At 42.5% G+C, this 27,858-nt stretch overlaps 2 protein-coding genes across 2 annotated transcripts in view; one reads left to right on the forward strand and one right to left on the reverse strand.

Annotated features, from left to right (window-relative positions):
- TRPV3 (transient receptor potential cation channel subfamily V member 3) overlaps window positions 1-27,858 on the reverse strand; it is a 216,199-nt gene that overhangs the window by 132,944 nt on the left and 55,397 nt on the right. The window lies entirely within an intron of this gene.
- On the forward strand, window positions 1,739-26,992 carry ASPA (aspartoacylase). Its single transcript, XM_082244486.1, has 7 exons — window positions 1,739-2,057; window positions 11,382-11,637; window positions 20,000-20,192; window positions 22,274-22,367; window positions 22,799-22,906; window positions 25,388-25,497; window positions 26,543-26,992. The coding sequence occupies exons 2-7, from the start codon at window positions 11,405-11,407 to the stop codon at window positions 26,738-26,740; spliced, it is 936 nt and encodes a 311-aa protein (XP_082100612.1). The 5' UTR covers window positions 1,739-2,057; window positions 11,382-11,404; the 3' UTR covers window positions 26,741-26,992.

Consider the following 27,858-nt stretch of genomic DNA (forward strand, 5'->3'; position numbering starts at 1 on the left):
CTAAGCAGCTGTAGAAGAAGGGTGAACTCTGCACTCTGTGTAACACACCCCTGAACTCTGCATTGTATACGTAGCACACTCCCGAACTCTGCACTGTATACGTAGTACACTCCCGAACTCTGCACTGTATACGTAGCACACTCCCGAACTTTGCACTGTATACGTAGCACACTCCCGAACTCTGCACTGTATACGTAGCACACTCCTGAACTCTGCACTGTATACGTAGCACACTCCTGAACTCTGCACTGTATACGTAGCACACTCCTGAACTCTGCACTCTTTGTGTAGCGCACCCCTGAACTCTGCACTGTATACGTAGCACACTCCTGAACTCTGCACTGTACACGTAGCACACTCCCGAACTCTGCACTGTATACGTAGCACACTCCCGAACTCTGCACTGTATACGTAGCCCACTCCCGAACTCTGCACTGTATATGTAGCACACTCCCGAACTCTGCACTGTATACGTAGCACACTCCCGAACTCTGCACTGTATACATAGCACACTCCGGAACTCTGCACTCTGTGTGTAGCGCGCCCCTGAACTCTGCACTGTATACGTAGCACACTCCTGAACTCTGCACTGTATACGTAGCACACTCCCGAACTCTGCAGTGTATACGTAGCACACCCCTGAACTCTGCACTCTGTGTGTAGTGCACCCCTGAACTCTGCACTGTATATGTAGCACACCCCTGAACTCTGCACTGTATACGTAGCACACTCCTGAACTCTGCACTCTGTGTGTAGCGCACCCCTGAACTCTGCACTGTATACGTAGCACACTCCTGAACTCTGCACTGTATACGTAGCACACTCCCGAACTCTGCACTGTATACGTAGTACACTCCCGAACTCTGCACTGTATACGTAGCACACTCCCGAACACTGCAATGTATACGTAGCACACTCCTGAACTCTGCACTCTGTGTGTAGCGCACCCCTGAACTCTGCACTCTGTGTGTAGCGCACCCCTGAACTCTGCACTCTGTACATAATGCACTCCTGGTATTTGATGCGCCTTTAAGACGATCCTACTGTTAGTGAAACTTTGACCAGTTTGGGGGGGTCGTGGTTGAGTTCCTGCATCTTTTTTTCTGAGAAAAAAAGCCCTGGTAGACCCTATAATCTGATAAGTAGGCAGAGATTAATTGTATGGAGTGGGCAGAGATTCAGGGAAGTGGGTGTGGTACATTTTCAAGTAGGTAGTTGATAGCTGTGCTGTAAAGTGTCCCTGGAAATTTTTTTCAAATGTTGCCAACTATGAGTGCCGTATTGCAAAAAATGTCCTGGTCAGGAAGGGGGTAAAATTCACTAGCACAAATGTAAAGAATATGTTTTTTTTTACTTTTTATTTATTTTTTCTTTATTTATTACACCCCTAACTGTTTTCAGTTTTTCCTGTTTTCTTGGCATAGACAGGCTGACTTGGCAAGTCTACATTCTGCATACACAGTATATCTGGTTTTGAAATATTTTTGTGCCAAAAAAGGAACAGAACCCAGTGTCAGAGGTGACCTGGTCCCAGTTCAAGCAGCTATGTATAGTGAAAAGCACTGAGTCAGCACACTGAGTTCACTTCAGAGCATGCTCAGTGTATATGTGCGTGTCATGTTTTCTTTCCTAATACACTTGATTCCTGTTTTACTCCAGGTTGGTTGTACATTACTTAGCTCTCTTTACACATTATAAGAACTTTGACCTATTGCTGGTTGACATAGTTTGAATGACAGCGGCAGGCCCCTCAAGTCCCTGTCTGTGAAGTGGTCGTGGTCACACGTCTGTATTTTTGCTGTTTAGGAAGTGAAGCAATTGTTGTATTGTCTCTTTGTCTTGATGAATGTTTCCAGTTGCATGGACGCAATCCCTTGGTTCAACTTTCAGAGTTCAGCTGCAAACTTCATTCAGCAAAAAAAGTTTATTAGTCCTGGCAGAGGCAGGCGGCGGGATGTCTTGACGGAGATGTAAATACGAGCTTCGTCCTCAGTTCACTCATGAAGTGCAGAAACTTGTTCCAGATCTTCTCCTTGTGAGGAAAACGCTTGGATTAGGTCAGTAAATGTTTTCTTTTTATATGGTGTTAATATAACTCTTCCTGGACGCTGTACGGAGTTAATTGTTTACTGGAAGTGCAGCTATGTGGTTTAAACTCTCATTGAGAAGTACAAAGGGCAAAGAAACTTTTAAGTATATCAGGGAAAGAATCTGATGAACATTACAAATAGCCTCGCCTCAACTGCTATTGTTCCTGATGTTTACAGGCTATTGCAGGTATGTGACCTTTTACATTTCGTGTCCATCTCGCCAATAATCTGACAACAAATGTTTACATCTTCACAGGGTGGTACTGTTGATGCCCGCAATGATAGCAAAGTTCCACGTCCTATAATTACATATGTAGATTTGGCAGAACAATGCACCAGACAACAATAATTCTTTAAAAAAATATACATTTTTTTACAAATTAGGCCTCATGCCCACTGGACATTATAAAAACGCCAGTAGCTTTGTAGTGAGTTTTTCAGTGTTTTTTTTTTAGCTTTTTTGCATTGGCGTTTTTTTTAGCATTAGCGTTTTTTGACGTTTTTAGCTAAAAATCCCCCCTCGGCTGTTTTAGTAGGGAATCTGTTTTGCTCAGCAGGGGATTGATCTGCCCAGTGGTGGCCAGTTCATTGGGGGCGCAGGGGCACTGCCTCCCCTATCTATACATCCGGCCCCCTAACCTACATGCAGGGTGCCGGACGCATGGATTCCAATGGGTTTTTTTTTTTAAGCACCTGATTAGAGCCAGAGGCTCTAATAGGCTTCAAAAAAGGGTGGGCTTGGGGCGCAGAGCACTGCGCCCTGAGCCCATCCAGTTGTGTGACAATAGCAAATGAATATTCACTATTGCCACACTGATTCTCCTCCCGGCCAATCAGGAAGCGGGTCCTGGGACCTGTTTCCCGATTGGCCGAAAGGAGAAGGCATACTATTGGCCAAGAAGGGGGGAGGAGATGACTGCCGAGAAGTGACATGAAGGGTCCTGAGGGGGAAGTCGCAGCCGCCGCTGCCTGTCATTCCGGAACTGGCGGGCTGCTGGGCAGGCGGAGGGGAGAGATGTGGTGGTGCAGGCTGGAGTGATATGGGGGGGGGGGGCAGGTCCGTCTTCCACCCCCCCCCCCCCGGCTGATGAAGCACCAGCCGCCACTGGATTCGCCAACCCCTACTGAGCAGGCGGATGACAGCTCCGTCTCCGCTCTGTGTGCAGAGACGGAGCTGTCAGATCCCCGCTCTCCTCTATCTACCGCTTGTCCGTTCTCATCCAATCCTTTCCTCCAGACGAGTGGAAAATAGGGTTTCCATCTGTATGGATTTCACGGAGAGCAGCGGGTGTCAGCGGAGATGTCTCCGCTGACATCCGCCACTCCATAGGGCTGCATGGAGCATCCGATCCGGTCCGCCTGAAAAACTGACAGGCGGATCGGATTGGAAAGCCCGTGTGAAAGGGGCCTAACTCTGACTTTCCCAAAATGCAATGCTTGCCATAATTGCATTGCATGGGTGTTCACACCCATGCGATAAGATTTAGGTGCGGGGAAAAAAGGGTCCTACAACATTTTGGTGCAAATGTGGACCCTTTTTTCCTGCACCAAAATCGCATTGCATGGGTGTGAAAACCCATGCGATGCGATTATGTCAAGCTCACTGCATTTTGCATTCTGTTTCGGGGTGTCGTTTGTGGAACATTAAGCCCCCGTTCACATTGGGTAGATTTGACATGCAATTTGACATCAGTGTCCGAATTGGTGCAACCCTGACTTTGTGGCGCCGCACCGATTCCCAAAAGTAATTTCTTCACTACTTTTGGCGACTTCAGGGTGATTCAATGTGTGCATAAACCCGTACAGATGTCTGTCAGATCCCCCTAAAAGTCGCACTGACATGCGTGTTTGAAATCATGCGCGTTCAGCTGAATGATTTTAAACCCGCCCTCAGTGTGAACCAGTGCCGGCAATAGGCTCCGATTTGACATACTATTCGACTTGACATACCATTCAACATGACAAATCGCATGCCAAATCGGCACAATGTCAACAGGGCTTCATGTTCCATGAACGATACCCCGAAACAGATTGCAAAATGCAGAACGCTTGCCAGAATTGCATCTCATGGGTGTTCACATCCATGTGATGTGATTAGGTGTGGAGAAAAAAAAGGTCCTATAACATTTTGGTGCAAATGTGATGCAATTTGAGCCATACAAAATATATGGCTTAAATTGCATCGTACAGACATCACATATGATGTGCACAGGAATGCGGTGCGTTTTTAGTGCAGTTCAGCATGCACCAGTGTGAACCCAGGCTATGTTCCATGAACGACACTTCCAAACAGAGCCCAGTTTTAAAAAAAGCAATGGAATAAAAAAATGTCAAACGCCAGTTAGCAGCGTTTTTTTACGCTTGTCAGCGTTTATTGACGTTAGAGCGTTTTTACGCCACTCAAAGCCCATTCGTTTTCGTTTTTTTTTACAGCCAAAAACTGCTGATAACAGGATAACATGCTGGGGAGTTATTGGCTGCAGAAAAAAACGTCTGACGCCAGAAACAGCAGCTGTAAAAACGTCCAGTGTGCATGAGACTTTATTCTAAAACATAGAAAAGAAAGAAAAAATATTTATAAAATCACACAGTGGCCTGCTAACCAAGATATACTAGTTACACCAACTACAACACCATGAGGCCCTGACTAAATCCATGGTAAGGGCGCCATGATGTGACTATCAGTAATCAGGCAGGCTTGGTGTTGGTTCATGTAGCTCTACATGCTTCGCACTGCTGCACTTCCTCAGGAGCTTAAGCAGGTACTCTAGGTAGATAAAATTACATAATGAGTCTTCACAATATTTAACCACTTAAGCCCCGGAGGATTTGGCTGCTAAAAGACCAGGGGGTATTTTGCGATTCGGCACTGCGTGAATTTAACGGACAATTGCGCGGTCGTGCGACGCTGTACCTAAACGAATTTGGCGTCCTTTTTTTCCCACAAACAGAGCTTTCTTTTGGTGGTATTTGATCACCTGTGCGATTTTTTGATCACGCGCTATAAACAAAAAAAGAGCGTAAATTTTGCAAAAATAGCAATATTTTTCACATTTTTTTATATGAAATTCCCCCCCAAAAAAATGTAAAAATCAAAATTTTTTAACATTTTCAGCCAATTTGTTTTATGCTACCTATGTTTGGTAAAAAAAATCACAAAAAGCGTATTTTGATTGGTTTGCGCAAAAGTTATCGCGTTTACTAACAAAGGGAAAGATTTTTGTTGTTTTTTTTTTAACGCGCAATGGCGGCGATCTGCGATTTTTTTTTGCGGTGCTGCAACATTGCGGCGGACAGATCGGACCCTTGACTGACATTTTTGCCACTTTTGGGGTTACCAGTGACATTTCTACAGTAATCAGTGCTATACATATGCACTGTTACTGTAAAAATACACTGGCAGTGAAGGGGTTAACTTTTTTTTGAAAGGGAGGGGCTATGTGTGTCCCTAGGGGCGTGCTTTCTACTGTGATTGGCTGTGGCTTCAGATGTATGAAGAGTGATCAATGGTTCTACATAGTAGAACCGTATGATCATCCTTCATACACAGGGGAGAATGACAGGCAGCTTGTTTACACAAGCCGTCTGACTTTCTCCCTCTCCCCCGCCGATCGCAGAGTGACCGGCGGACATCGGGTCCGCCGGTCACACGCGCGGGGGGGGTCCGTGACCACGCGGGAGCGGGAGCGCGCCTCCGGCGGCGCGCGCTCGCTCCCTAGACCCTCACAAGCTAGTGACGTAGCCCTACGTCACTTTGCCTGTGAGGGGCTGACCGCCGACGTAGATAGTCGTGCGGCGGTCGGCAAGTGGTTAATAGCAGTACAAGAGGATTGATGTGATTTCATATATATTTATATATTTGCATGGTTTTATATATTATTTTGTTTTATGATGTGTGTTTTAATATATATTTAATCTTTCTTTTCTATGTTTTAGAATAATTTGTAATAAAATGTATGCTTCTTTAGGAATTGTTGTCTGGTGCCTATAAAGTCCATTGTTCTGCCAATTCTACATATGTCACCATTGATCTGGACATTTGGTAGACTTATGCCGGTTATACATGGTTTGAAATGTGGCTGATTCAGCAGGGAGCAGCCAAATTTCAATCCATGTATGGGCACCCTGGTTGTACACACGTCAATTTATCAATTGACTTGTGTACAACCAGCCTGTCAGGTTTTTTCTTCGAATGATTAGTGCCGCAGGCTATAAGTGAACATCGCTAATCATTGTGTTATGCCAGCAGGGAAGGCTCCTCGCGCCCCCCACCAAAGGAAGACAATAGCGCTGCGGGAGGGATTCCCCCATCAGCCCTGACTATGTTGATAGGGGCATCAAGCAAATTGCATAATGTATAGTCTGCTTAAGGCTTGGTTTACTCTGCCGCAAGACTACAGGAAGACTTTGCCAGGAGATTTCCTGGTGACTTGAGAACTACTTTAAAGCACAAGTCTGATAGAAGTTTCCTTGGAGTAGTAAAGGAAACTTTTCTAAAGTTGGAGGGACTTCAATAGTGCTAATTAAGATAGTTCTCATTGACTAACATGGGAATCCATGTCCCCCCAAGATTACCCCCTAGATTACCATGCACCGCATATTTCAATCAAAATATTTAATTGCTACATCCACACCGACAGCATTGATGGAGGAATCTCCACAGCCACCCGAATCTTTTTATAAATGGGCAGATCAGTCACCAAAGGGATAAACAGGCAGCAATCTTATCCTCACTAGCGCACCATCATAATTCTCTTCCTATTAGGAAGTATACAGATGTGGTACACACAAAGTGAAGGGATCACTTACATACATTCATTAGGACGAGAGTAAAGTCATCTGTCAGTTACAGAGATGTTGTTTTCTCCTTGTTATAATGGGCACCTGCAAAGCTCAGAGGACTTTTATTAATGCTAGATATGAAGCAGTTAGAACTCATTTATACTTATGGTCAGGGGGTGGTAAAAAATATTGGTTGAGCTGTGGTTTTAACACCCCCTTTAAGCCACAAGGGCAGCAAGACAAGGTTGTACACAGGCTTAGGCTGGCCATACATGATACAATTTTCTTACAATTTTCTATACAATTTTCTTGAAATTTACCTTCAACTATGTAGTACAAAGACCTGCCTAATTGGATACAAGTGAATGTGTTGTTTAGCTTTGACCTCACATTATGTGGTTTGTGGTAGATCTGACAGAAAATTGTACAACAAAAGTTGAACATGTATGGCCAGCCTACGTCTTCACAAATAATTTTCCACCCTGCTCAGTCGATTTTTAAATTGACTTTCATTGTGCTAAGTGGTCCCTGCTGGGTAAGCAGGAATCAATCGAAGTTCAAGACACCTGTGGGACCCAACTCTGTCCAATTATAGGACAAATCAGATCTAAACGTTACTAGAAATAATTAGGCTTTGTAGGGGTTTCTCTAGCAATGATAAAACATGTTGGAGCTTTGCAGATGCCTGTTATAGCAAGCAGAGAGAAAAGGTTTGCAATTACAAAATGATTTTACCCTTGTACTAATCAATATGTGAGTAATCCCTCCACTTTGTGTGTACCACGTCTATATGTTGCACCAATTGGAGGATATGATGGACGATAGTGAGGATAAAGCCTGGTACACACAGGTGTTTTTTTTCCATTCAACCCATAAAAAACATAACATAAAAAAAATGGGGCGCTCGCTGTACTAACAGAAGCCGGACGTTAGGCTGGATTCTGTCAGACCGGCTTCTGTACATGCTGGCCAAATGTCGACCAGTTTCCGTTAAACCAGCCGATGTTTGACCCGCGTGTACTTACTGTTTATTGCTTTAGCAATTGATCTGCCCACGAATAAGGAATTCAAACAATTCTATTAGAAATGTTAATTTTTTTTTTCCTACCCTGTGCAATGAAAAAAAAATGCACTTCCAACCATCTGAACAATACTGCATTGGTGTAGTTTAGTTTTTTTTTTTTTTTTTTTTTACTCCACATGCTGAAAGTGCATGTACAAATGAGGAAAAAAACGTTATTAGGCTATTTCCTGTGGTGGTCCAATATATTTCACATTTAAAATTGAAAATACCGTATTTGGCCATTATATGGTGGCAAGTATAATACATTTATAGATGTGCTGTATGTGCCGGACATACATATTCTCTATGCATTTTAATTCCACTGAGGATAATGCTTTAAGGCTCCGTTCACATTATAGCGTATGGATCACGGGCAGAACCGCCGCGGTTCCGCCCGCGATCCGGAGATTATTGCAAATCGCGGGACGCCTGTGCGTTGCCCGTTGATTTGCAATAGACCCCCAAACGCTGAGCGATGTTGCCGCGATTTCCGCATGCCTAATCGCGGTAACATCGCGCAAAAAAAATCACGGGACGCAATACGATCCAAAGAAGCTCTTGTACTTTTTTGGTCGTAATGCGTCCCGCGTTTTTTTTTTGCGCGATGTTACCGCGATTCGGCAGGCGGAAATCGCGGCAACATCGCTCAGCGTTTGGGGGTCTATTGCAAATCAACGGGCAACGCACAGGCGTCCCGCGATTTGCAATAATCTCCGGATCGTGGGCGGAACCGCGGAGGTTCTGCCCGTGATCCATACGCTATAATGTGAACGGAGCCTAAGCCCCGGTTCACACTTATGCGATGCGGGAAGGCTGCGAATCCGCAGCCTGTTCCCGCATCGCACACGCACCCCCGGCAGTTCACACTGCCATATGCGATACGCTGGGGGTGTCAATGTAATGTTAACGACACCCCCAGTTTGATCGCATATCGCAGTGCGATCTTGCAGTTCGCACAGGATCGGATCGCACAAGTGTGAACCACTGTGCGATCCGATCCTGATGCGGCTGCCAAAAAGGGTCCCTGTGCGTGTTTGCTGCGGCTGCGGTGCGAATTTAGCCATACAAAGTGTATGGCTAAACTCGCACCGCACAGCCGATCGCATGTAATGAAGGAGCAGTGCGCTCCGACATTACATGCAAACCCCGCACACGCACAAGTGTGAACCGGGGCTTAGGGTATGTACATGTTCTATGTGCAGTATCCGTACAGTTGCTACATTACGTGTTAGCTATGCATTTAAAAAAAAAATAAATAAATAAGTTTTTACATTTTATCTCCTCATAATTGACTCATCAAAAATGTAATTTAACACAATTTCACATACTGTAGCTATGTAGGCTTTATTGTTTTATTTTACATGAGTTATTAAAGCAACCCAGTCCCAATGCCTGCACCACTATTCCCCTCTGTACTTCTGGCTGCAGACTCTCCAGCATCCAACACGCTTCTGGGAGTTTCAGAAGCCTGGTCTCCCTCTGCTCACTGTGGTTTCTCCATTCAGTTCCCACTTCACTACACACATCGGGATGCATTTTTAAAAAACTAACTTGTAAAGCTATTTCTCTTGTGAAACTGCATGCACACTTGTTCTGTGTAAATGGAAGCAAAATCAAATATTATTAACCACTGGCCGACCGCCGCACGACTATTTACTGTATTTACTGCCGCGGTCAGCCCCGTACAGGCAAAGTGACGTAGTACTACGTCGCTAGCCTGAGAGCCTCTAGGGGGCGAGCGCGCGCTCCCAACCCTGCTCGTTACCTAACAAGTCCGCGCGTGTGACCAGCGGACCCAATGTCACTCGCGATCTCCCGGTGCAGAGGGAGAAAGGCAGGCGGCTGATGTAAACAAAGCCGCCTGTCATTCTCCCTGATCTAACTGCAGAGATCATACGATCCTGCTATGTAGGATCGTATGTCTCTGTGGTTACATCACTAGCCACACCCCTTTAGTTAGAAGCACGCCCCTAGGGACACACTTAACCCTTGCATCACCAATAAAGTTAACCCCTTCCCTGCCAGTGTAATTTTTACAGTAACAGTGCATATGTATAGCACTGATTACTGTAGTAATGTCCTGGTACCCCCAAAATTGTCAAAGATGTCAGTCAAGGGTCCGATCTGTCCGCCACCATGTCGCAGTCCCGCAAATAAAATTGCAGATCACCGCCAATACTCATTAAAAAAAAACAATAAAAATTACAAAAATATTTCCCTTAGTTAGTAAACGCAATAACTTTTGCGCAAACCAATCAAAATACGCTTATTGCGATATTTTATTTTTTTTTTTACCAAACATATGTAGCAGAAAACAAATTGGCCTAAAATGTTAAATTTTGATTTTTACATTTTTTTTTCGTGTGAAAAATATAATTTTTTCAAAATTTACGTTCTTTTTTTTGTCTATAGCGCAAAAAGTAAAAATTTCACAGGTGATCAAGTACAACCAAAAGAAAGCTCTGTTTGTGGGAAAAAAAAGGACATCAATTTCATTTGGGTACAGCGTTGCACGACTGCGCAATTGTCCGTTAAAGTCACGCAGTGCCGAATCGCAAAATAGAGCCTGGTCAGAAAGGGGGTAAAATCTTCCGGGGCTTAAGTGGTTAAGCTATTTGCTCTGAAAGTTGAATAGTGTACCATGAAAATACTGCATTATGGCCTCTAGATGGAGCTAATGATCAGTGGAAATAAATACTTCTTGACTATGATCATCTCCTGCTCATAATGCTATATTAACTCAATTCACTTTTTTTTTTTTTTTTTTTGTATAATTAAATAAAATTTGACGTATGGAGGAAATGGCCTCAGAACAATCAATTTTGCCCCATTTGAAGTGTACATGTAGTTTCACAAGACAAATAGAATCTTTTTTTTTTTCTTATAAATACACCCTATTGTATCAAACAGGACATCAGGGGACCAGGCATTCAACACACTAGAAGTGTTTCTGCTGATTAATCTTTAACCATTTGTATCTTGTATACTGCATAGCTCTATTCCCATGGAATCTTAAGCTGCGCCCCCATGTGCGTGAGTTTACGGAAGTATGGTGTCTACTCATACAGTTAGCATGCATCCATTCATTACTATGGGCAGCTGTACTTTTAGGTGCACCTGGGTGCATGAAGCCATAACACATTTTTTAAATCGGATGTTTTTTTTGTATTTTAATACACAGATTGTGCATTACTTTTTATTATTTTTTTAGTCTTAACGCATTTTACAGCAATGTTTGAACAGACCCTCAGACATATCATTTCTCTATTCATATTCCTGTAAATGAGTGCCTCCTGCCATCACACCGTCATTGTGGATTGCAGGTAAACAGAGCGGTGGAAGTATGACAAGGCATGTTGTGAGCTGTTTTCCTCTTATCATATGGTAACATTTATTCTGCCTGCAAGCATTCTGAGCTGCATTTGTTCTCCTTGTGTGTCTTTCAGCTGTCATCGGGTGTGTTTCAGCCATGTCTGTGAGCAGCGGTGTCTCTGCCATACGTAAGGTGGCTATATTTGGAGGCACCCATGGAAATGAACTCACTGGCGTTTTTCTAGTTAAACACTGGCTAAAACATGGAGGGGAGATTACCAGATCGGATATGGAGGTGAGACCCTTTATTGCCAACCCAAAAGCTGTGGAGAAATGTGTTAGATATGTTGACACTGACCTGAACAGAGTTTTTGACAATCAAAGTCTTAGGTACGAAAGCCTTGTGTTTTCTTCTATCTATCTTTCTCTGAAACACAAACTTCTTCTTATTAGTGTTGATGTGCCTAGATACTGTGTGGAGCAGTTTTTGGTTGATTGACAGACAGACTTGATAATCAAAATGTTTTAGAAGTGTGTGTGTGTGTGTGTGTGTGTTGCTCTATAACCAGTATCCTTGATAACAAAGTAACAATCAGTAGAAAAGAGAAACCATCGCATTTTAGTGGCTGTGTTGCCAGTAGGATATGCTACTACACAGCAAACCAAAAATTGTCAGTGCCGGTTCAGGCTCCATGTCTGTCCAGGTCCGGTGACTCTAGCTAAAGAGTGCAGACTGGGGGAGAGCTCATCTTGGCTCAATGTGTAAACCTACAGAAAAAAAGATCCCAAATATTGCACATCCAGCAAAGCCCAATGGTGTCTGTACTAAAAGCAGTCTCAGGCCAAACCTAATCCAGGCCTAGCCCCCAATGTGTTTTGCCCCACCTACGGGACTTAAGCTGGATACACACTATACAACTTTTGTTGTTAGGTTTCCTTTAGATTTACCTTCAACTACAGTGCCTTGCGAAGTATTCGACCCCCTTGAACTTTTCAACCTTTTGCCACATTTCAGGCTTCAAACATAAAGATATAAAACTGTAATTTTTTTGTGAAGAATCAACAACAAGTGGGACACAATCATGAAGTGGAACGAAATTTATTGGATATTTCAAACTTTGTTAACAAATAAAAACTGAAAAATTGGGCGTGCAAAATTATTCAGCCCCTTTACTTTCAATGCAGCAAACTCTCTCCAGAAGTTCAGTGAGGATCTCTGAATGATCCAATGTTGACCTAAATGACTAATGATGATAAATAGAATCCACCTGTCTCTGTATAAATGCACCTGCACTGTGATAGTCTCCGAGGTCCGTTTAAAGCGTAGAGAGCATCCTGAAGAACAAGAAACACACCAGGCAGGTCCGAGATACTGTTGTGGAGAATTTTAAAGCCGGATTTTGATACAAAAAGATTTCCCAAGCTTTAAAGATCCCAAGGAGCACTGTGCAAGCGATAATATTGAAATGGAAGGAGTATAAGACCACTGCAAATCTACGAAGACCTGGCCGTCCCTCTAAATTTTCAGCTCATACAAGGAGAAGACTGATCCGAGATGCAGCCAAGAGGCCCATGATCACTCTGGATGAACTGCAGAGATCTACAGCTGAGGTGGGAGACTCTGTCCATAGGACAACAATCAGTCGTATACTGCACAAATCTGGCATTTATGGAAGAGTGGCAAGAAGAAAGCCATTTCTTAAAGATATCCATAAAAAGTGTTGTTTAAAGTTTGCCATAAGCCACCTGGGAGACACACCAAACATGTGGAAGAAGGTGCTCTGGTCAGATGAAACCACAATTGAACTTTTTGGCAACAATGCAAAACGTTTATGTTTGGCGTAAAAGCAACACAGCTCATCACCCTGAACACACCATCCCCACTGTCAAACATGGTGGTGGCAGCATCATGGTTTGGGCCTTCTTTTCTTCAGCAGTGACAGGGAAGATGGTTAAAATTGATGGGAAGATGGATGGAGCCAAATGCAGGACCATTCTGGAAGAAAACCTGATGGAGTCTGCAAAAGACTTAAGACTGGGACGGAGATTTGTCTTCCAACAAGACAGTGATCCAAAACATAAAGCAAAATCTACAATGGAATGGCTCACAAATAAACATATCCAGGTGTGGCCAAGTCAAAGTCCAGACCTGAATCCAATCGAGAATCTGTGGAAAGAACTGAAAACTGCTGTTCACAAACGCTCTCCATCCAACCTCACTGAGCTTGAGCTGTTTTGCAAGGAGGAATGGGCAAAAATTTCAGTCTCTCGATGTGCAAAACTGATACAGACATACCCCAAGTGACTTACAGCTGTAATCGCAGCAAAAGATGGAGCTACAAAGTATTAACTTAAGGGGGCTGACTAATTTTGCACGCCCAATTTTTCAGTTTTTTATTTGTTAACAAAGTTTTAAATATCCAATAAATTTCGTTCCACTTCATGATTGTGTCCGACTTGTTGTTGATTCTTCACAAAAAATTACAGTTTTATATCTTTATGTTTGAAGCCTGAAATGTGGCAAAAGGTCAAAAAGTTCAAGGGGGCCGAATACTTTCGCAAGGCACTGTATGTGTGTACCAAAATGCGAACAATGCTGTGCCCAGAGTGTGCACCCTGTGCGTTCCTGACAGTTACTGGCAGGTACCGGAAAGTAGCGAATGGGAGCTTTTTGATCATGTGCCCGCTGTGAAAGCCCATCACAGTGGTCACATGACTAATATGCCTTCCTCCTAGGTTCTGAAACCCTCTAAAGGGCCAGGAGGTTGCCGGCACTAAGGAGTTAAATGATTGATTGGCACGTGGTTCCTTCTTTTCACACAAATCTTCAAGTTCGGTAGCTCCTGCTTCTGTGGATCCATCCTCTCAATTTGGGTCTTCTGAGCATTCGAGATCCATTCAACAAAAATCACTATTAATTTGTATTCACACTTTTTTGCTTTATTGCACTTTAACATGATCCTTCTCCCTAAGTACACCGCCGGACACAGCTAGAGTGAACTGAAGGCAATAGAGGGAATTCCCACTGCTATGCTACATTCATTTTTATGCTAGAAATGCATACAATACAGATGTTGTTCAAAACATGAAGATAACACCACTGTCTTTATTTATTGGTTATAAAAAAAAAAATTTAATTTATAATTTTTATAAAAATTTAGTTTTCTAAATTTAAAATTGAATGAAATTTTAAAAATGGAAATGTAAAAATACAAACTAAATGCTTTAACATGCTTTAAAGCTGAAGTTAAGTTAATGGCAATTTTTACTAAGTTAGCTGCAGCTTGGACCAATGTAAGTATGTATGTGCCATACTTGTGAGTTCCCTGGGGAAGCTGGAAATCACCGTAGTATGCACCACTACTACAGTGATTGCTGATACTTTCCAGGTCCTGTGCTGAGTAACTGCCCTGCTGCTTAGTGAACACAGGAGGTCACCAGCTCTGCATTGGTGCCATTTAGGGAATGCTTTGCATTTTCTCAATAAGTGCAATAAGGATTCTCTGATTGGAAAAGGTGAACATCATATAGCTAGGAGCGGTAACACAATAGTGAGGAGAAGGCTGCGCACCCCAACAGTACAAAAAGGAAAGAAATGCACCTGGGTTTTCAGGCAGGCAAATGAATAAACTAGAGATTGTTAAAAATAATTTATCTTTATTAGGAATAATTAAAAAGTGGTAATAATGTTCATGAAGTAAAATATGAGCTCTGGTTACAGCCGTATATCCGTCATGATAGTGATATAACTGGTAAAAACATAGCAGTAATCAATGAATCATCACAACCAACAAATGGAACCCCAACACGTTTCAACCTATACAGTGAGGTCTTCCTCAGGGGGGGTGTGATGTCCAATAAGTGATGGATAACTGTTAACCAAAATATGTGGTCCCCCCAGGGGGAGTCCTCCCGTGACCTTGGGGCATTCCCACCAGATGTGAAATAAAGATCCCACTGCCCCCAAGCATCGCCAGCATTTATCATTTATGGAGGGGTCAAATTTGTGGCGCAGTTGTGGGGTTCTGTACCATCTAGAGATGAGCTTTTAGTTCATTTCCTGCGCAGATACATTTGCGGATCCCTTGAGAGCAGTGTGGAGGATATGGTCCCATCCTTCCTGTGATATCTCTACTTTCAGATCTGCGTTCCAAGTCTTGCATGCTTTCCAAGAATCCACTGATATGATGTTTCCCAAAAGAGCATACATCCCGGAAATAACATGTTGCCGGGGTAGTGATTTTAGGCACAAGCTCTCAAAGGGGGTTATAGGTCGAGAGATGTGTGTGTATGGGCCCAAAGAGGGAAAGAAGTGACGCACTTGAAAATATGTCCACTCAGAGATACGTGCATTAGGCCATTGCCTAAGCAACTGCTCCCTGGTGAGAAAAATCGATGCACTCTCAAAAACACTTTTAATTATTCCTAATAAAGATTAATTATTTTTAACCATCTCTAGTTTATTCATGTTGCTGCCTCAAAACACCAGGGGACATTTCTTTACATTTTCAAGGTAGACATCATGACATCACCATGGCTCTTGTCCAACCAGAGAACACTTTGCATTCATTAAAGCAAAGCAAAGTTTTCCCTGAATGCCACCTGCTCTGAGCGAGAGACCTCCTGTGTTCACAATGTAGCAGGACAGCTGCTCAGCACAGGAGTCAGAAGCAAATGGAGATCAATGGAGCAGCTCTGCCTACTCCATTTCCATAGATTTGGCATATCAATACTTGCATTGGTTCATGGTGGAAAAATTGGCAAACCTAGAATTCAGCTTTAAAAATGCATCATAGGCTAGTGCCACTATGAAACTGCATGCATTTCATGTGCAGAAATGTGAACGGGCCACTGTAGAGCAGATTTAGATTTTGTAAAAAAAATATATTTTTCTTGGACATTATTGGTTATTCTTTGCAAAGTCACACTTCACCACATTTGCTAAACTCTGGGGAAAATTCCCTTGCAAAGTGCAACTTTCCTTACAAGGTCAACAACCTATATCAAACCCAATGTGTACTTGGTGTGTTTTAAAAAAAAAAAGAAATCGAATGTAAACATACAAAGTGGTCTAAAACTGCTTAGACAGAAAAGTGTTTTGCGCCTAGAACATCTGACTCTTTATTTTTTTTGTTTTGAGAAGCTTATGTGTCAGCCAGACCTAGACGGTACGGAAAGACTGCGAGTCTTTCTCCCCCTTCTCCATAGCTGAGACATGGCGAGGGAACAGAATGTTCCTCTTCCCTGGAAATGCCCACTAATGTTTCTGTGTTGTTCACTTTTAGTGGGATTGTGCTGAGTCATCCTGGCCTTGCGCCTGATGTTTGGTCTCTGGCATTCACTCAATGGATTTCCTTTGTTTCATTATCAGAAGGGTTTCTGCTTTGGGATTTCCCAACACAGCCCTGCAGAACACGTCTCTGGAGTGAGCGGAACCCTTGTGTGCCTGGAATATGTCTGACAGTGACAACCATTTGAGGTTTCCCTTTCATTTCTTAGGCACAGCATTAAAAAAATGACCGCAGTTTTCTAATTGGTTGGGGGGAGAAACCCATTAATTTCATTGGTTGGTCACAATGCTCATAATTGAGGTAACAGAGGGAGTACCTGCAAAGACTGAAGAACCTGCAGACTAGTCACTGCCGATCTGTTACATTTGTTTTATTTAGTTGCATTAAGTATTTATATAACACTGACAATTTACATATCGGTAATCTTAAAGAGAATCTGTTACTTTTTTACATGAACTGAGCTAGAGATTGCTAGCGCCTTTTTTTTTGTACAGTTCCTGAGTGAGCAGATAAGCTGAAGTTTAGCTAAAACAACTTTTTTTTTTTCTTTTCCTCTATCTTTGGTTACATTACTTAACCGCTTAAGCCCCGTAAGATTTTACCCCCTTCCTGACCAGGGGGTATTTTGCGATTCGGCACTGCGTGACTTTAACGGACAATTGCGCGGTTGTGCGATGCTGTACCTAAACGAATTTGACGTCCTTTTTTTCCCACAAACAGAGCTTTCTTTTGGTGGTATTTGATCACCTGTGCGATTTTTTGATCATGCGCTATAAACAAAAAAAGTGCGTCAATTTTGCAAAAATAACAATATTTTTCACATTTTTTTATATGAAATTCCCCCCAAAAAATGTAAAAATCAAAATTTTTTAACATTTTCGGCCAATTTGTTTTATGCTACATATGTTTGGTAAAAAAAATTGCAAAAAGCGTATTTTGATTGGTTTGCGCAAAAGTTATCGCGTTTACTAACAAAGGGGAAGATTTTTGTCATTTTTGTTGGTTTTTTTTAACGCGTAATGGCGGCGATCTGTGATTTTTTTTTTTTTGGTACTGCGACATTGCGGCGGACAGATCGGACCCTTGACTGACATTTTTGACACTTTTGGGGTTACCAGTGACATTTCTACAGTAATCAGTGCTTTACATATGCACTGTTACTGTAAAATTACACTGGCAGTGAAGGGGTTAACTTTATTTGAGAGGGAGGGGTGGTGGGTGTCCCTAGGGGCGTGCTTCCAACTGTGATTGGCTGTGGCTTGAGGTGTAGGAACAGTGATCAACGGTCCTACATAGTAGAACCGTATGATCACTGTTCTTACACCGGGGAGAATGACAGGCGGCTTGTTTACACTAGCCGCCTGCCTTTCTCCCTCTCCCCCAATGATCGCTGAGTGAGGGGCGGACATCGGGTCCGCCGGTCACACGCACGGGGGGGTCCGTGACCGCGCAGGAGTGCGCTCGCTCCCCAGAGCCTCACAGGCTAGCGACGTAGACCTTCGTCGCTCTGCCTGTGAGGGGCTGTCTGCCGCAGTAAATATACTGTGAGCAGTCGGCAAGTGGTTAAAGCAGAGCTCCACCCAAAAGGGAATGCTACGCTTGTTTGCTTCCCTCCCCTTCCTCTGCTGCCACATTTGGCACCTTTTAGAGGGAGCGGGTACCCACTCCCACTTCTGGCTGACTTTGCCGCCGTGAAGTCATCCGAAGTTTCGACTCCCCTCCTTCTTCCCATGCCGCTGGACCATTCACAAAGTGCAGCATGCTTCATGCATGCGCAGTAGGGAACTGCTGGTTTTCCTTACAAGAAATGGCGGCAGCAGCACCCGAGAGCCGCTGCATTAGTGGACAGGTAAGTGCCCTAATATATTAAAAGTTAGCAGCTACAGTATTTGTAGCTGCTGACTTTTATTTTTTTCTGAAGGAGCCTGGAGCTCCGCTTTAAAGGGTTACTAAACCCAGGACCCTGTATTCACCATATCTGGTCTCCCACACTACACAGACAATGAAAATGCAATTATTTAAGTAAATCTATAGACTGCTAATTACCTTTTTCTCATCAGCAGTATATAAAAGTCTTATGACTTCTATCAGTTCCTGGTTAAAGCTTGGAGGAATTTTCATTCTTCCCTGACTGTCCTATGAGGCTGCAGGCCCCTGACCCTCTGTCTGGACAGTGCTGAATGGCCCTCTGCTGACCACATGCACCCTCCCAAAAAAAAAAAAAAACTCTCTAGCAATACACACCAAAGACGCACCCAGCAAACTTAGCATGTGCAGAGTTCCCCTAAGGCTCTGTACTGTCAGAAGATGGATTGGGGACAGTGGATAAAGTGGAGGATCAGAGAAGCCAGGATCAGACAGCCTTTTTTACATAATGTGGAGGATTAACCCCTTAGGTTCCACAGTGAGTATTGAGAAATGAGTAACAAGCATTCTTTACTGCATATAGAGACTCATTTTACTGTTGTGGGTTTAGTAACACTTTAACTGTAATGAAGTATGTTCAACAATGAGCAGGATTCTGTAGAAAGCTTTACTGTTCCTGCTGCTGAACTTCCAGCAATGCGGGCTCAGCTGCACTAACGGTGATCCAACGGCGACCCAGTCCATTCTCCATTCACTGATTACACTGCCTGTAACACCATCTGTGAATAAGGAGAGAATCCCGTCACTGATCAGACTCTTCCCCAATTCACAAGTTTTGTTACAGGCAGTGTAATCAGTAAATACCTGAATTCTTACTTGATGTCAGCCTCTTGCTGTCTACTGTACAGTTTGTGTAGCAGAGATCAGGAAGGGAGAGGTAGAAACAACATGATCCTTTGTGCTGCAGCGCATGGAACCTACTGAGAGGAGAAGAGAGCAGAGTGCTGGAGAGATGAGCTCAGCAGTGTGCTTCCTGCACTGCCCTGTTGAAGGGTGGGGGGGGGGGGGGGACTGGAAATAAAAATGAGTCTACAACAGAGAGATTTTGTATACTAAGGGCACAGGCCTACAACTGTGTGATGGTTGATCATGTCATTTATGGCCACGAATACAAAGACTGGTGTACTAGGATGACTAAAGCATCATGTTTTTCTGTGACTGTTCTGCTTAGTAGGGAGTATTGATTTACCCCGTGGGGTTGATTTTACTAAAGGCAAATATACTGTTTACTTGGCAAGGTAATTTACATCAGAGGTTAGTGAATTGGGTGAAGCAGAGACTTTACGATCCAATCACGTGCAAGCAAAAGTGCTGTTTCTCACTTTCTTTGCACGCGATTGGGTATTTTTTGCAACGTGAAACCATCACACTCAGTAAGTTCTGGGAAAAACCCCTGCAAAGTTCCTTTAGTAAATCAACTCCCATATGTCAATTTCTCCATGTGTGTGTAAACAAAGCACATTTTCCACAGCAAATGACAATTTTTCATTCAAGCATCTTGGTACATCTGAGCATTTGGTGTGCTTATTTTACAGTAAACAAAATAAAAAACTACCCTATGAAATAACACAGGCTCAAGAGATCAATTCCATATTTGGTCCTAAAGGGAGTAAAGATGCCTATGATGTTATCCTGGACCTTCACAACACCACCTCTAAAATGGGGGCTACGCTGATCCTTGAGGATTCCAAGGATGATTTCACAATTCAGATGTTCCATTACATTCAGGTAAAGACTCAAGTTACTCAAAGCCAACAAGCTTCCGGGTTGTAAGTTGACCGACTTCTATCTTCATTGTTTTATTAACTGTTTTACACAGCAAATAAACAATTTACATTGGATATGCAATCTAGTTTTAAAGAGCAAATAACGCACACTAAACAATTTCATGAACCTGAGATATTCCGGGTTTCATTCTCAAAAACCCAAAACCTGGGAAAATACATGATTTGTACGTAACAGTCATCATAATCCTAATGTTTCTTTTTAAGGTTAGAAAATAAAAGTACATATCTGTATGTTGTGAACAAATTTTACACAGGAGAAGCCAAGCATGGCAGGGCAAACAAAAGTCCCTGTGCAGGAAAAACAGGTTATTGTTTTAATTTATTTCTGCTTCATCATCCATCAGTAATTAAACAGGCATCACTCCAAGTCTGGGTGAGGCATAGTTGACAATCAGCAACAATAATTGACATTGAGCCGCATTCACAGGCCATGTTTTATCTGCACTGGATGCACAGGTGTTCAATGCATCCACATGCAGGCAGTCCTATTCATGCCAACTGGGATGGATCCACTGCACTGGGATGGATACACTGCACAGATACAGCCACTATAGTTTGACAGCCATGTGTGTGTTCCTGAATGCAGACGGTGCGAGTTCATGGACATGCAACCACACTGTATCTGTGCAGTTGCTGTATCTGACTTGACAATAATGGGACTGCCTGCACAAGGTTTCCTGGAAGACCTCCTGCATCCCATGTAGTCAAAACACTGCCCTACAACAGGTTAACGCGCAAGTACACCCCTGTTATTGATGCCTTGTAGTGTACACATCAATGAAGAGCATTTTACATGTATAGGAGAACAATATTGACCAAATGTCAGGAAACAAGGAAAGGTGTGTGAGTGGGGGGGGGGGGGGGGCTAAAGTGGTTGTAAAGGCTCAAGGTTTTTTACCTTCATGCATTCTATGGCTGAATGTAAAAAAATTTTTTGTGCTCACTAGCACCTCCAGGCCCATCCCGAACCAGCGATGTGCACGACAGCCTCAGCTCTCCCGGGTCTCTCTCTCCCCATTGGCTGAGATCGCAGCATTAGCTGCCACTACTGTTAATCACAGCCAGTGAGCCAATGAGGAGAGGCAGGCCAAGCCATGCTCCATGTGTGAATGGACACACGGAGCAGTGGCTCAGGAGTGAGTCTGCACGGGTGCCCCCACAACAGGCTGCTTGCTGGGGGGGCACCCGGCAGGAGGGAGGCCAGAAGAGCCAGCGGGGGACCTGAGAAGAGAAGGATCGGGGCTGCTCTGTGAAATACCATTACACAGAGCCGGTAAGTACAACATGTTTGTGATTTAAAAGAAAAAACAAAACAAATCATGCATTTAATATCACTTTAAGATCAATGAATATAGAAATGCATACTGATAAAACCAGTGAGGAGGCTCCCTAGATCAGTAAAGCTTGGCCAAGTTGAGTAAAAGGAAGAAGGGGTGCTTGAGTTTTGTGCACTAGTTGAAAAAGGTTGTATGGTTATTGGAGACTTTTTCACTTAGGTGGTGTATCCATTTCCCAAATTTTATGTATCATATTGGTCTCTCCAGCACCAGCACAATTATTCAGGCCTCCATAATATAGACTTATTAATCCATTCAACAATGGTAACAACTGGTTTATCTACTAGTGGCTCCTCTAGCAGCATTTTATGTCTTCCATCACTCCCCTGCACTGAACCAGACTATTGAATAAAGGTATATATTTAGGTTTGTCGTGGGCATAATATTTAATGCTTACTTGTCATAGTTCTTTCTGCGTGAATAAGCAGGCACTCTTGAGAGGTTCCAGATCAATGTGTAACTGTTTTATGGCAATGGGTTTTCTTTTTTCTTTTTCTTCTCTCCTCATATGCAATACAACCTAGTCTCAACTTTTGTTTGTAGGTAGGAATGCTGTTGAACCCAGCATTCACTCAGCACTGCCCTTGACATGAGATAACTGAATGTCTGTTACTTCTATAACATTTTCTGCATTTAAATTGTGACCCATCCAAAAGAATGACATTTCTTCTATTCATTATCACAGAAATCCATGGCTCCTGTACCTTGCTCTGTGTTGCTCATTGAACACCCCAAAATAAAATATGCAACTACACGTTCAATAGCAAAACACCCTGTTGGTAAGTTATATCAGACAAGATGTCACAGTATCTATGCTTCTTTATAGTATGTTGTAACGGGGTCTGGATGTGTCAAGCTAGGCCCCAAAGGGCATAATAGAAATCTGAGTTTGACTGTAGCACAGCGTATAGAAAGCTTCTCCAGGCATGTGTGGGCATTTAAAGCCCTTATTCAAAGGCTCCCACTTGTCTTAATTTCCAAGCTTATCTTTAGCAATGTAGCTTTAAATATTTGGTCTCAAAAAATCCAGAGCTCTTAAACTGTAATTCTGTTCCCGCTGCTACAGGCAAAGAATCCTGGAAAATAAAAAAGAATCCTAAACCACTATAACCCTACGAAACAACTAACATACCCACCAGAACACAGAACTGTAATTGAAAATAAATTACTTTGTAATTTCCACGTTTTATTTAGTTATTTATTTTAACAGGCATTGAAGTGGGACCACAGCCTCAAGGTGTTATTCGAGCAGATATTCTCGAAAAAATGAGAAGAATAGTCGTATATGCTCTTGACTTCATGCAACAGTTTAATGAAGGTAAATTTCTTTTGCTGCTTCAGATTACAGGCTCTTGTGAGCAGGACTATAATTTTATCCATTTTTAGTTTCAACATCTGTTACCTTACTTTATTAGGTGTATTTATATTCTCCACATACAGTCAAAAAGTTCATTGTGGTAATAGTCATAAATATTCCAGTGAATTCCCTTGGATTCAATGCTATATTTAAAATACACATATGGGCTACCCAAAGTTCAAATGTTCATTTAGGAGCTGAACCAAGGCCTTCTCTCACATCTCTAGGAATCAGTAATACCACACATGTAGAGGTCGTAAAACATACATGAGTTGGCTTTATTACGTTAAACAAAAACTGCTTCCTATTTAAACCTCCCTGGCGGTATGATTCTGTCAGGAATTCTGTACCAAAAGCGGTACAATTTTTTTCATGGAAATTTGGCATTATGTATTATAGGCCTACAATTCTTAGTAATTACTGACTTAAACCTGACCAAAACAAGACTCTAGTAGACATCCCAGATGTGATAAATTTGAAACACAAACGCATGAATTATAATCTAATCAATAATATAATTGTATTATATAATATATAATATAATATAATATATATATATATATATATATATATTATATAATAAAATTATATTATTGATTAGATTATAATTCATGCGTTATATATATATATGTGTGTGTGTGTGTGTGTGTGTGTGTGTGTATGTATGTATGTATGTGTGTGTATATATATATATATATATATATTATATAATATAAATGTTATGTGTGTCTGTGTTTTGTGCAACGTTCAATGTTTGAATTTCCCTCCCTAGTTCCGCTCCCATGCAGCATTGCTGCTGCAGGGAATGGAACTAGGAAGTCATCACACCGACGGAGGACGGACGAGTGGCGGGGATCTCAGACGGCTGGCGATCTCAGCAATGGGAGATCATCGCTGGATCGCCAGGAGAAGGTAAGACACCGCTGCGCTCTGCCCATCCACCCCGAGCGTGACTCGGGGATACCGATCCTAGCACAGAAAATCCACCCCGAGTCACGCTCTGGGTTACCGCTAGGAGGGTTAAAACCCCTTTCTTTTAATATTGTGTATTTGGTGTTTAGCCATCTACCTTACCAAGAATCTCACATAGAGACAATTAGTTTGGCTGCATGTCTACATATACAAATGCAATCCCGAAAAATATAAATTATGGTAGCTTTTGACCATAAATTGCCTAAATATATGCATTGTGTTGTGTAGAGCACAAGTAAGGGTTTATTTCTTCCCTTGCTTCTCTCGCCACCCATATGGCACTGCACAATTCTTTGCATGGGCCTCCCAGAGTTTCTATAACTAACAAAGCAGCAAGACTTTTTTTATTGTTATACAGGATTTATAAAGGAATTATACATTATTTACATTTTATTATACAGTATTCACCTTTAGGGAAGGTCTAGCCTGCCATAACTTGAAAAGCAGTTCAACTGTACAGCTGGTTCCCCTACCCATTTTGTCCCGCCTTATCCCCAAATGCAAACCTTTGCACGAGAGTAATTCCCTGTTTCAGAAAATAGCAGAATTTCATGTAAGATCCTTACAACGGGGACAACTTTACTATAGCAGCATTTAATCGTATGACAAAACAGCCATTAAGAATAATGAATAATAGAACAGTGGCAAACTGTTCAGAGAGCGAGCTCTGCTCATACAGAGTTAAAAGTGAAATGTAAATCCTTCTCCTTAAAGAGGGGGACTAAAGGAGGAGTCTTGCCTTCCCAAACAGGAGTAGCACCAGTGCGCCTCTGAAGGGGGAACACACATTCAAGACAACACTCGCCTACATGGTCTTTCTTGGTTCGTCCTTCCAAGGGACCAACTGAGAACACTAGCATGATCCCCCAAATGACTACTCTTTCTTCTCTCAGCTTGCTCAGAGAGTCTCAGAGGAGAGGTGGCATAGCATTAACTTGTTGGGATTTTTACTTAAAGAGCCTGCTCCCCATTACATATATATTTATGATTGCAGCAACAAGAGGGTGAAAGCTTATTGAGGGGCACGGGTTTATTTAAATGATTTTTGTACCCTGTAAAGAGCCACTAAATTGGTCAGCAGACTGCCCACTAGGCCTGGTTGAGTTGTCTCTTTGGTGATAGAAGCCAAGCCTGGTACAAAGGTTTCCAGTTCCCTCTCATGCATGACCTATGTCTGTTTGCTTAGCACTTTTTAAACTGCTAGTAAAATAAAGAGATAATACATTAGTAGGAAGCACCCATGGTCACAGCTCTTTTAAAGAACCGCTCCAGGAATGTCGGACAGTGTGCTGAAATATTGCATGTCAGAATTGAACAAGTCCTTCAATTGGTGTTCTTGATTAATCTTGGAATCTAGCAATCCTATATAAATGGGAGAACATTGCCCTTATAAGAAAAGCTAATGTGGATTCTGTATGGTTTTTCTCATGATTTTTTCTTTGTTCAATGAATATTTTTGCTTTCCTCCAGGTTCAGAGTTTCCACCATGTGGTATTGAAGTGTTCAAAGTGCTAGAAAAGATAAGCTACCCCAGGAATGAGAATGGTGAACTTGCTGCTATAATTCATGAAAATCTTCAGGTTAGCTTTACTATTACTTTTCAGAGCAGGCCCTACAGGCAAAAAAAGTGGGTTTCCCAGTAGCAGTTTGTTACAATCATCTGTATTTGTTATAAGTTTAGCTGAATGTGACTAACTAATACTAGCTACTGTATACCATGGCCTGGATACCTGAGTACCTTCAACAAATTGTGGCTGTTTTTCTGTAAGCATTTGTGCAAATCATACTGACACATGAAAGTACATATCATTTCATCCTTGACCCTTTGTTTACCAAGGTCTGTTGTCCTGGTATACAAGGAGGTTAGAACGAGCTCATGGCTGCTGTAGCCACGAGCTTGATGTTGATTTCTACAGCCAACTCTCGGCATTATGGAAAAAGTGATCTGGGCAGCTCTAAGCCGCCTAAACACTTTTACAGGACTCCAAATATATTACCACCCCCCCCCCCCAATTCACCAGCACCCACAATGGTTCCTGATCTCTTCTTTGTCATTGAGGAGCCATTGAATAGACTTTGAAAGTAGGATGTTCCCTGATCCCCCTTTGTCTAATGAACCCAGAAGTGACGTGTTTTGTAAGTCTTATTTGTTTTCTTGAAAAATCAGCCACAGTCTGTCTGAGTGGAAAAGCCTGTGTTCAAAATGCTGCAAAGTGGGACCCTTGCTCTCTGTAGGAGAAGCCAAGATCTTATTGCAGAGGTTCAACATGCCCCTTGGTAAATCAGAGCCAGAGCTCTCCAATCAGCAGGAGGCATTACCTTTTCTGATTGCAGAGCTACAGGTCTGACCTAGTAAAGGACATGTCAAACCTCTGCAAAGGGACCACTGCTTCCCCACAGGGAGAAAGTTGCCCACCATGCAGCTGTTGGCAGAGAACAGACTTTTCAACTCAGGCTGTGTCTGATTTGAAAGGAAATTAATTGTAAAAAATGTTAACACCTTTTTTTGTTTTGATGCACCTGGAATGTATTTAGTCAATATAAACTCAAAGTTTGTTTGGGCTTTAATATTCTTTACTAGTAATAGTAATTCCACCTTTTTTTGTTTTTCTTCCTGCTTTACAGGACCAGGATTGGAGAGCTCTAAACCCAGGGGACCCTATGTTTATCACAATGGATGGAAAAATCATTCCTTATGAAGGAGAGCACACTGTGTATCCAACATTTGTAAATGAAGCAGCTTACTATGAGAAAAATGAGGCCTTTGTCAAAACACAGAAGATGAAATTGTCTGCACAAAGTGTTTGGTGTAAATCTATATAAATGATTAGAACACCCATATCCTCACCTTACTTGTATGTACTGTACATTTAGGTCCAAACTACATGAGCATCCATTTGTTTTTAGTGGATCGGATCATAGAGGAGAATGGAGCATCTGATCGGGTCTGCCTGAAAAAGTGACATGTGAAACCGCCCAGTACGCTTTTGTGAAATGGGCTCTAAATGTTCAGCATGTAGCAAACCTGAAATCTGCGTTTTCTAGATTGACCAGTCAAAGCTTTTTGTGCAAAGAAGCAAAACATTTATATCAGGACTTAACCTAATGCTGGCCATTGACTGATCGAAATTTGTCTGGTTCTGTTGAAGGCCCATGCTGGAAATATTTTCTTGAATAGCAGCTGCAGCCAATTGGCTGCAGCTGGGGATCAGTGTTCTGAGAGCTGCAGGTGCCACTGTAATGCCTCGTACACACGCATCGATAGTTGGCCGTGAATTTTCGGCCAACGTCCGATCGGCCAATTTTCGGCTTGTTAATATGATGCTTTCGACAACCGACTCCGACTTTTCGGCCGAACAAAATCTGGTGTGCAGGCTATAAAATTTTTGTTGGCCGTCAACAGAACGGCCGATTTTCCGTCAGTCAGTACAGATTTCGGCAAACAAAAATGTGATGAGCAAGACTGGGCATGCTCAGAGAAGAAAAAACACACGGAAAGTAAACCAGCACATGACATCACTTCTGAAGTTGGTTTTTGTTGGCCGAGAAAATTCGTGTGCAGTCTAGAGCACATTTCAACCAACACAACAACACTGGACAAAAGACGGCCGATCGGTCGGCCAACTATCGATGCGTGTGTATGAGGCATTAGGCTGGCCATACATTATACAATTTTTTCTTGTACAGATTTTCTTTAGATTTACCAAAACCATATAATATGAGGTCAAACCCAAACACATTAAATTTCTATGCAATCAGGCAGTCCATTATACTACACAGTTGAAGGTAAATCTAAAGGAAATTGTACAATATATGGCCAGCTTAAAATACAGTGTCCTTGCAGGGGGGTTTCCTCCATTTATCCTGTTTGTGTGGATGGAGGAATCAAAATTTTTTATTTTATTTTTCAGCCCACTAAATGGGGAAAAAAAACTTAGTAT

This window comes from Pelophylax lessonae, assembly GCF_965119305.1.
Source record: "Pelophylax lessonae genome assembly, chromosome: 2".
Classification (NCBI taxonomy): domain Eukaryota; kingdom Metazoa; phylum Chordata; class Amphibia; order Anura; family Ranidae; genus Pelophylax; species Pelophylax lessonae.